Here is a 10,818-nt window from a genome sequence, read left to right as displayed (position 1 = left end):
TTCAAGTTGCCGTTCTCAGCCTGCATCCCCCAAAACACAGCACGGAAACCTTCCTGCTTCCCTCTCCTCCCTTCCACCACCGGGAGCTGACTTATTCCCCTGTAGCAATGAGAAAGAAAAACCCCACAACCAAGGGGATGCAGCCTGACGTTCTCCCACCACATCGCAGCATCCTTGTGCCCCACCACAACACGAAAACCGGAGATGCAACAAAACCCGGCGCCCCCATTTCTCACCGCTGCAAGGAGGCCCCGGGGACAGCCCAATGCCCTCCCTGCTCCCCACCCCGGGCCGGGGGGTGCACCCTAGGGTGCCGCCACCCCTCGCCCCCCCGCCACCCAGCCCTACCTTTGCGGAACGGCATGGGCGGGAGGAGGCAGGGCTGCGCTGGGGCGCGCTGTCCGGCTCCGTTTCTTGTTTTATTGCCCTCCTTCCTCCGGTTTCTCCTTCTTCAGAAGGAAACGGACATATTTGGGCAGAAAGCGGCGTCATTTGGGGGGAGGCGCTGCGGAAAGGAGGAAGTTCGTGGGGTTTTGCAGCTTTAACCCTTGGCACCCCGGAGACTGCAGGGCAGGGAGGGAAGCTTCTCTTCTCTTCTCTTCTCTTCTCTTCTCTTCTCTTCTCTTCTCTTCTCTTCTCTTCTCTTCTCTTCTCTTCTCTTCTCTTCTCTTCTCTTCTCTTCTCTTCTCTTCTCTTCTCTTCTCTTCCCTTCCCTTCCCTTCCCTTCCCTTCCCTTCCCTTCCCTTCCCTTCCCTTCCCTTCCCTTCCCTTCCCTTCCCTTCCCTTCCCTTCCCTTCCCTTCCCTTCCCTTCCCTTCCCTTCCCTTCCCTTCCCTTCCCTTCCCTTCCCTTCCCTTCCCTTCCCTTCCCTTCCCTTCCCTTCCCTTCCCTTCCCTTCCCTTCCCTTCCCTTCCCTTCCCTTCCCTTCCCTTCCCTTCCCTTCCCTTCCCTTCCCTTCCCTTCCCTTCCCTTCCCTTCCCTTCCCTTCCCTTCCCTTCCCTTCCCTTCCCTTCCCTTCCCTTCTTCTTCTTTTTCTTCTTTTTTTTTTTTCCTTCCTGGAAGGACCAGTATAGAACTAGGCAGAAAGGGTGTATGAAGGTGGGATAATGGAGTTTTGGCCTTCCACATCACGGAATCACAGAGTCATTAAGGTTGGAAAAGACCTACAGATCATCTGGTCCAACCATCCCCCTACCACCAATGTCACCACTAAACCATGTCCCCAAGCACCACGTCCAACCTTTCCTTGAACACCCCCAGGGACAGTGACTCCACCACCTCCCTGGGCAACCCGTCCCAACGCCTGACTGCTCTTTCTGAGAAGAAATGTCTTCTAATTTCTAATCTAAACCTCCCCTGGTGTAACTCATCTCTGCCCATCCGAGACCAACAGAGCATTGATCACATCATCTGTGTAGTGGTGCTGGGCTAAACTGGGAGCTACTCCCAACACCAGAAACTCAGATACCCCTCTTAGTATCCCCTGGCACAAACAACTCCAAGACCAAGGGAATCAGAGGTTTTTGGCAATCAGATCTTGCCATGCTAACATACAAATTCTCATCCCCAGGGACCACAGCAGGGACAATCAGCACAGGGCTGGGGTGAGCTGAGAGATAAACCCCGAGTTCTGAAGCACCATCAGTGTGACCACAACTCAACCTGTGGTTCAGGCTGAAGCAGGAGGTGAAAGCCCATTTGCTGCAGGCTCCAGCCTCATCCAGACCTCCACAATGGTCAGTGTGAGTCCTCCCCATCTGTTCCAGGGGAGAATCAGCCAGGTTGGGCTTTAACACCTCTGTTGAAGCCAGTGTGTGAGGAGCACTCCACAAAATGTTCCCCAGGTCTATTAAAGGAGCTGCAACCAGCTGGGGTGGCAGTGGCATCAATGACTTATATGGCATCGCTGTCTCTGCCCTGCCCTGGGTATGGCTGCTGCACATGGAGATGTCCCTGAGCCTCAGCACGGCGAGAAGGACAAAAGCAGGGAAGATTTGGTGGCACAGGCTGCTGGGCTTCCTTCCACCCAGCAACTGGAACCAGTTAGGGCAGCTGGCTTCTGTCCCAGCAAACACAACAGGGCTCAACGTTGGGTGGGCAAACATTTTTGGAGGGCAAGTAATCCCCCAAATGGAATTTCCTAGGGCATTTAGAAACCCTAAATGGCCACAGGCAGTGAAAATTCCACGCAGCCTGTGGAGCCTCTCGTGTCTTTCAGGCTCCTTCCACCCCTTGCTTTACCCAGCAGGAGGCTGCAGGACAAAGACTGCTCCTGCACCGCATAGCCCTGGCTATTCCTTGCAGCCGACATGCTGTCATCTTGCCGGTAAAGCCATTATTTATTTATTTTTTGCCTCCATTTGTTGGCTTTGTTCCCTCTGTGTCCTGTGGAGCAGCTCTGGTGCTCCATCCCCAGCAGGACCGGGTGCCTGACTCACCGTGCTGCACTCCTCCAAGTGCTGAGCTTCCAGCTCTCAGGCTACACCCTCCACCGAATCTGGTCCCTAGGAAACAATCTGAAAATGAAGAAAACACCTGGACGATAACTGGCATTTGCTCCCGTTGCTCTGTGCATCAGGCTAGAAGGCTCTCAGACGGGACCATTCTTGGTCTCCTGCTTCTCCGTGGGCAGTCTCTAGAAAGCAGATTACAAGCTCCATCCAAGGCCATCGTAGGAGTAGGAGCATCTCGTTGCCTCATCCTCTATATGAGATACCGCTGTTGTTGTTCGCCCACAGAAAGCACCTCCAGCGTGTAAGTGGTGCCAGGCAGTTTAAACGCACGGGAAAGCCTTCAAAAATAGTCTGGGGATTTCTGGTACACTGGGATTCTCCATCCCTTACCCACTGTTTAACAGCATTTCTGTCTGGGGTCTAAGATGAATGATGTAAAAGTAGTAGTAGTAGTAATAATAATAAATACATGTGGAAAGTGGTACCAAGAATGGATTTAGATGAGTCTGAACAGCACCTGGTTCAGGCTGGGGAGGCGAGGCGAGGACGAGTCTTCTCTCAGTAGAGCACAAACACCAGGCTGCACGGGCAGAGAAGGCAGCTTGGCATCGCTCAGGCTTTTAGGAACAGGTTGGGTGAACCCTCTGGGAGCGGTCCTAGCCAGCCCGGATCCTGCCTCGGGCCGAGGGATGGTTTAGATGGCTTCTGAGATCTTCCCAAGGTCCCTTTGCTGGGAGGAGCAGTGGCAAGTGCCAGCGCCTTTCCCAGATGCGGTCTGTAGGAAAACAGACCTCCACAGGAAACAACAGTAGGATTTAATGACCACTGATATTTCATTGGGGTTGTTCAGTTAAAGGTAACCCAGAAAGGAGTCCTTTTACCTTTATACCAGGTTTTAAGCCTGTGTTTAGCCCGGATGCTGATTGCATGCGGGTCTGTGGGCAGGAGGGCAGCGCACGCAGACAAAATGGGGTGAGGATCCAGCCCAGGCTCCAGACAAACTCCTGCTAAAACCCCAAACCGCTCATTTTCATCAATATTGCATACTTCAAGGGGCATGAGAAATGGGATGCGCTGCCACGCCAAGCTGCTCAGCATTTCTGCAAGTACCTAAGGGAATCGGAGACAACTCATACAGGGAGGAAGGGATATTTCCACCGCTGACTGCCCGGCCAGGAAACCCGTATTGAGTTGACCTCCCTTTCCCATCAGCGGCACGGTGAGATGATGCGAAGCAGCCGTCTGCATGCCAGGGATGTGGGTGCTTGTCTTGGGCTGGAGCCATGAGGTTGTTTCATGCTGCAAATCAGACGCAGGGATCTCCTTCGCTGTGAGGTTTGTACGCTACAAGCAAACGAGAACGCAAACAGCTCGTTTAAAATATTTATGTCTAAAAACTACTTGCGTGGCACGAGCCCAAGAAAAGCAAGGTTGCTCGTAATTGCTGGCGCTGGATCCACTGTAGGGCATGCTTACATGAGCAGCCCTGCTTGCATAATCCCATTTTGTCCTTTTATAAGATGCTGGAGTCCCTGGGCAGGCTCTTAGCCCCTGGCCTCACCCCCTGGATGACACCTTGCTCGAAGGTGCTGCTCTCCCAGACCTTATCCCACTGCTCAGATTTTTTTTTCTGCTGCTGTTACCCTAAATAAATATTTCCCAGCTCTATTCAGAGACCAGTCGCTGGCCAGCAGTGTGTTGTTAATAGCCCCAAGCCCTCTATTTTCGGCCTGTGCCCACATTTCCAAGGTTTTTACTAACTATCCCCTGCTCCATCTCCACGGAGCAGTCAGAGAGATGGTACTGAGCCCCTGTTTTGCACAGCGAGCTCTCCCCACGTGCCGATAACATGCCCGATGCTTCAGCCTTGCAAATTTAGCAGAAGGGAAAGTTGCAGAGAGGCTTGTGGCTTCTCACTGGCAGTGGCAACGCCGTTCCTGCTCAGACAGCAGGCAGCACAGGCAGGTCACCAGGGCTTAAGGTGCAGCACGGACTGGAAACAAGCAGTTTTTGGAGACTTTCCAGCCAGGCCCCACGTGCACTGCGGCCTGACCTAGACAGATTACTTTTGCTAGCCTAATATTAGAGCTGGCATCTTCATATCACAAAGACTAGGTGCTCTGTAAAGGCATCAAGACGAGATTGGATTAGAGAGATGCAGGTCAGAGACTTAGGAAAAGGTGCTCTTGGTCCCTTGCATGGCTCTGGGTCCTGGTCTTCTGTTCTGCTCACGGCAATCAGCTTTGGGGTTTTGGAGAGAAAGGCCCTGGAGCTGTGTGAGGCAGAGGACAGCCTTTCCCATGAGTGATCTGCATGCAGCAATTACTGCAGCAGCACCACCCGCTGTCAGACACATACCTTAGTGGCTTTCCTGCAGATGCCTGCTCCAGCAGGTTCCTAAATGTGATTGTGCTCTTCCCATGCAGCAAACCCAGCCTCGCCTCTCCAGGGACCTTCCCATTGATTTCCATGGCTTTGAACTGCTGCTACACACCTTCCTGGCACTGAAGGGAGTGCCACATTCAAAGAAAACATCTACATCCTTCTTCTGATGCATCTGGGGTGACAATCAATCAATTCCTTTTCACAAAGTCAGGGCTTAGTGAGCCTGCAAGGTGAATCCATACCATAAAGTTAAATATATATATATATATTTTTAGATCAGAAAAAAGTGTGTATTGGTTTTAATCAATGCCAACACCACCATTTTTATATATTTATATAATTATATAATTATATAAAAATAAATATATAATTTATATTATATATAAAATACATATAATATATAATATATATAAAATATAATTATATAAAAATAACAATATATTTATATAACATGAAAACTATTTTATTTTCAGTCCTCCTGTGTTTTTATTTGTTTGTTTTTGTTTGTTTGGTTGGTTTTGTTTTGCTGTTCTTTGAGCTTTGCCTCGAAAAGCACTGCAGGAAAAACAAAGATCGCCAACCAAGGCTTTGCCCATGAATAAAGCAAGGCACTGCATAGAAATAAAACTAAGCAAAACACTTTGAAACGATCAGGCAGAAAGCAAATGGAAGACAAAATATGTAACTGTGATCACTGACCATGTTATCAGGACTTCCCTTTTTTTCCTTTTTAGCCCTAAATTCCTGATTTCTTCCCAAAGCTGAGCCCTAGCAGGGGAACATGATACTTTTGGGACTGCATCTGCAGAGGCAACTCCATTGTGTTCTATGGGAGGATGAGCAGAGCTTTAAATGGTTCTGTGCAGGGAGCATTCCTCTTAAATCTGTGCTTGAAGCAAACTCCTGAGCCCTGGTTCATTTCCATAGGCTTACTTCCCTAGCAAGGTCTTCATGTATTGCTGGGTAACTGTATTACCCCCGCACACACATACAAAGGGGGAAGAATTATTGGGAATTATCACTCTCCCAGTGAGGACGGTGCAGCGGTGCAATGGCAAAATCCCAGCGCTTTCCTGCGTTGCCTCAAACCACACAAAACCCATCCATTTTCTCTTCGTGTCTTTACACAAGGAGCGGTGCTGGAGGAGCACCACTTGTTTTGCTAGAGTATCACTTGAGTGTGGGTTCCTGGCTGCTATACAAGTTGTACAAGTGTGAAGCAGCAATGTCCAAAAAAAGTTATCCAGCTTTCTGCCCACAGCAATAGGTGGAGAAGTCTGCGATGAGCTGAAGACCTCTGTCTTGGCAGGACCACAGGGATTCCTGAGCTCTTCACTTGCTGCGAGCTCTCAAACTAGAGATCACACCTTAGGGACTGGGAGAGTAAAAACAACTAATGGGCTATGAAGTGGTACGGTGCTGAAAAAAATGCTTTGGGAAAAATGCATTCTTCCTGCAGGAGGAGTAAGAAGCAGAAGAGAGGCGAGAAAAGGGTTAAGCATCTTTCTGGGAAAAACCCTGTTTTCTGTACCACTGAGGTTCTCCTGTGATTTATCAGCAAGTAAAGCATGTGCAGCTTAAAACCTCCTTGTAAAATCCCTGGCACCTACTTCACCTGGCTTGTTTTGTAAACCAAAGACATTATTGGAGATGCTACAATTGCCAGGACACGAGCAGCCAAGCACCAGCCTTCACGCCTGCCAGAGCGGGGTGTCCCGTGCAAGGGGCACAACAGGGTGGGAGCACAGCTTTGGTCTCATCCCCTGCTGCCCACAGTTATAGGGCTGAGAGCTTGGGGTGTATTAACGCTGGCCGGTGACCAGCAGCAGAGGGACCGCAGCCAGGACTGTCAGCAACAGACATAAGGCTGTGCTCTCGCATTCCTGCACTAACAGGAGAGGAATGCAGCACCGAACGCCAGGCTTTGGGATTTCCCAATTTCCTGATGCTCAAAAATAAAAAGAGAATGCCAGAAAGCCACAATCACGAGCTCTGCGGGGAACGGAAACTGGAGAAAGCAGATATGAGAGGAAAAATCTGTAGAAGTGTGCATGCTGTCCCTTCTGCAATTAACTGCTTTGTTGTCTTTGGGTCTCATCTGTTCTGATCTTCGACTGCAGCTTTTCCACCCCAGTGTCCATTTCCCTCCCCGTTCATGCAGGGCTTTGCTTACTGATGTGGAAAGCTATGGGTTTGCTCCTGGGTCCAGAAAAACACAGCCAGTCCCACCTGACCCAGACAGACAGCAAGATTTTAGTAAAGAGCACAACTCACTGCAGGATCACACTCGTATTTATTGTGAGCGACTGCATAATTTGGGGTAAGGTACGCAGCACAGCCATACAGACAGGGAGTTTGTCATGTTTCTCTCTCCCAAGGCGCATAGAAGTGGAAACGTTAGGTTTGCCCCCCTTTTATCAGCAATTAAAAGCCCTGCAGACTTTATTTCATTTTCTCCTCCTTACCACTAACTTCATGAATTACAACTCGAGTAACACTAGAGACTTCTTGCAATAAAGAGCAGGTGAAGTCACCCTGCACATTCAAGGCAAACAGCGCATCTCACCTGCTGGCCTGCAGGAAGAGAAAGGCAACCTTAACAGCCTAAGCACTCGATGAAACAAAGTTTGAGTTCACAGATCCTTTGGTGAGGAGGAGAAAGGAGCAGGACTCCGTTATTGCTCCTGACATAAGACATAAATATCTATGAGAAAGTCTAGAGCTGCCCAGCAGTGAAGGCTCCGTAGGCTCTGGAGCTGGCTGACATGAAAAGCTACTCACGTACTTGACAATTTTTGCATCCTTGAAAAGTCCTGTCTTCCTCTACGATGCACAAAATGTCACTGTAGTCCTCTGAGGTAAGGGTTCATTTCCAAACTCACTCTGCAAACGTGTAACAGGCACAGAAAACAGACTTCCCATGAGACCTGCCTCCTCTCTCACAGACCAGTTATTCAACCAGCAGCTCAAAATACCCAAAAACGCATCTCATCCGTTACCCCCCAGCACCAGCACTCCCCCTCCTCAGCTCAGAGTTTTCTCCAGCAAGCCAACACTGAGAAAAATAAAAGCAGCCGTACTTGTCCACTAAACTACACCCCAGGTGAAACCCACTAGTGCCTGAAAATGCAGTTTGGGGCCAAAAGAGAGATGTGGTTCACCTATTAAACACCCCATCAAGCACCATGTGTCCTTCCAGGAGCTGCCTGAGCATCTCCAGCTGGACTTTGCAGAAGTCCCTGGTACAGATTATCAGAAGTCAGTGGCGTTGTGCAAACAACGTCCTGCAGAACCTTTTTTTCCCCTCCCAGTTACACAGCACTAAGCTGACCTGCAGCTGGTCCCTGGCACTACCACAATATGAATAAACACAGGATAAAGTATTTACGTTTTAATTCGAAAAGATCTGGATCTGGTGAACAGCATTCAAGAGAAACAAGTGCCGGAGTCTCGGAGAGCAGAGTCCATTATTCACAGAGCAGATACAAGGATCAGTATGTTGTTCTGCTGCGTTGTAGTCTCTTCTTCTGTCCTCTGGAGGAACACGCTGTAAGGGGAGAGAATCACACTGATTTTGTACTGAGCCCCATATTTCAGTCTTTAGGAAAGTCACTGGTGGGTGACACAAAGCAGGCTGCTGGAGAGACCGGAGTACAGCAAATGGAGAATTTCCAACAGGAGAAAAGCTCCTGGGAACAGTGAGAAGTGTTTGCTCCTGAGGTTGAGCACTCAGTACTTGCTGCCATCAGTGCCTCCCTGTTGATGGTTTTAACCCACAAACTAATCTCAAAGCCTTCACATCTCTGAAGGTCCCTGGAAGTTTTCAAAGGAGAGGGCAGCCTGTGAATCACACGAGGCAGGCCCCGAGGCAGTGAGAAAAAATACTGGTCTTTCACATATAAGCCAAAACTGATCAGGTGATAAAGGCTCTGAGATTGCTCTTTAGCTGCTACACATCTAGAATAAAATCTTCAGCATCAGAGGGTGAGGAAAGCCATTTAATAGAAGTCTTGCCAATAGGACGCACCAAAAAAATTCCCAAGCCCGGGAGCTATTCTCAAACCCATCTATGAAAAACCCACCTCCTCCGCAGCTCAGCACATCAGAAAGCCAAAGCTCCTGGCTGACAGACCCAGAATGTCACAAAAGCTCAATTCTTTCCTCTGGCACAGGGCAGGAGCCTGAACTCACACCCTGACTGCCACCGAGCAGTAGCTGGATTTTGGCCAGCGGGTGGACCTAGAAGCAGTGGTGCGACAACCTGTCACGGTGCCCGTCCCTCCCGAAGGGTCTCCTTCTATACGGGAACACAAATAGAAGATTTAGAAGGCCAAACAGAACCCGAAGAAACACAAGGGGCTTTCAAAACGGCATGCAAACCTTCCAGTTGCAAATAGGCTGTAGGTTCTCATTGCTCTGCTGACGGCAAATTAGCAGACTGAGAGCACTGCTAACACAATCAGTCCCCACTCCTCTTCTAAGGACAAGGGCCTCATCGCCTGAAGGCATGCATTCCCCTAGGGAGCCCAATCATTGCCACGTAGCGCTGCGGTTCTTGGACCAGAGGGTGCTTGTAAGCAACATAATCAGTTCTTTGCAGTCGGGAGAAGATCTTGATTTATTGGGAAAGGAGCAAGGTTGCAGCCTTGTACCTGGTCAGGATCACTTCATCAGCGCTAGATGTGTCTGCAGGCAGCCCTCAGCTGTATGGAGGCTGTTGTACTTTTCCAATTTTTAGATTATTTAGATTTATTTCTAAAATTTTGGAGCAGCTCATCCTGGAAACAATTTCCAGGAACATAAGGAAGAAAATTAACGGGAGCATGGATTCGTCAAGGGGAAGTCAGAATCCCAGACTGGTTTGGGCTGGAAGGGCCCTCAAGGCCCATCTCGTTCCAGCCCCTGCCATGGCAGGGACACCTCCCTCAGCCCAGGCTGCCCCCAGCCCCATCCAGCCTGGCCTTGGGCACTGCCAGGGATGGGGCAGCCACAGCTCCTCTGGGCAGCCTGGGACAGGGCCCAACCACCCTCTGAGTGAAGAATTTCTTCCTTATATCTAACATAACTCTCCTCTCTTTTAGCTTAAAGCCATTCCCCCTTGTCCTAGCCCTACACCCCCCACACAGAGTCCCTCCCCAGCTCTCCTGCAGCCCCTTCAGGCCCTGACAGGCTGCTGTAAGGCCTCCCCGGAGCCTTCTCTTCTCCAGGCTGAGCACCCCCAGCTCCCTCAGCCTGGTTCCACAGCACAGAGGCTCCAGCCCTCTGAGCACCTTCATAGCCCTCCTCGTGCTTGACCAACTCCATAAACTTCTACAACAAAATGCCTGGCAGATGATGTGAGAGCTGTGGACATTGTCCACGTGGTCTTCAGGAAGGCTTTTAATTAACGTTGCCTCCCATAAGATCCTCACAAAAGTATTCCACAGACCAGCTGAGGATGGAAAGGACCTCTGGAGAAGATCTGGTTCAGCCCCTTGCCGGGGCCATCTAGAGCTGCTTGCCCAGGACCATGCCAACAGAAGCTGGAGGTGAACTGGGAACTAGCTGAGCCCAGAGGGTGGTGACCAGTGGGACAAAGCCACCAACCAGCAGCATACCCCAGGGGCTGGTACTGGGTCCTATTTAAAATCTTTGTGAATGAGCTGGATGATGGGGCAGTGTACCTCAGCAACTTTGGTGATGATATAAAACAGAGTGGCCGATACACCTGGGGGTCCTGCTGCCATCCTGAGGGACCTCAAGGGGCTGGGGAAATGAGCTGGCAAGAACCTCACGGAGTCCAACAAAGTCCAGCACAACCCTGGGAAGAACAACCCCAGAGATCCAGTACTTGCTGGGGGCCACCCATGTGGAAAGCAGCTCTGCTAAAGGACCTGGAGGTCCTGGTGGATGACACCAGGTTGAACGAGAGCCAGCAACAAGCCCTTGCTGCAAGGAAGCAGCCTAGAAGAGGAGGCACAGTTCAGAGGAGACCTTATCCA

The 10,818-nt window shown here is 50.2% G+C and overlaps 1 protein-coding gene across 6 annotated transcripts in view; it reads right to left on the bottom strand.

The window, feature by feature from the left end:
* PFKFB3 (6-phosphofructo-2-kinase/fructose-2,6-biphosphatase 3) overlaps positions 1-502 on the bottom strand; it is a 40,046-nt gene extending 39,544 nt beyond the window's left edge. For 4 of the 6 annotated variants that reach the window (XM_080577382.1, XM_080577383.1, XM_080577379.1 and 1 more), the window contains exon 1: positions 349-502. In XM_080577382.1, coding sequence (XP_080433508.1) covers positions 349-492 — 144 coding nt within the window. In that variant the 5' untranslated portion in view covers positions 493-502. The remainder of the gene's footprint in view (positions 1-348) is intronic. The other 2 variants (XM_080577381.1, XM_080577384.1) reach the window with 2 other exon arrangements.
* Positions 503-10,818: the final 10,316 nt, after the last annotated feature.

Source organism: Anser brachyrhynchus (genome assembly GCF_964034855.1).
Source record: "Anser brachyrhynchus genome assembly, chromosome: 1".
Taxonomy (NCBI): domain Eukaryota; kingdom Metazoa; phylum Chordata; class Aves; order Anseriformes; family Anatidae; genus Anser; species Anser brachyrhynchus.
The sequence above is the reverse complement of the archived record's forward strand: the minus strand, read 5'-3'. Positions and strand labels throughout refer to the sequence as shown.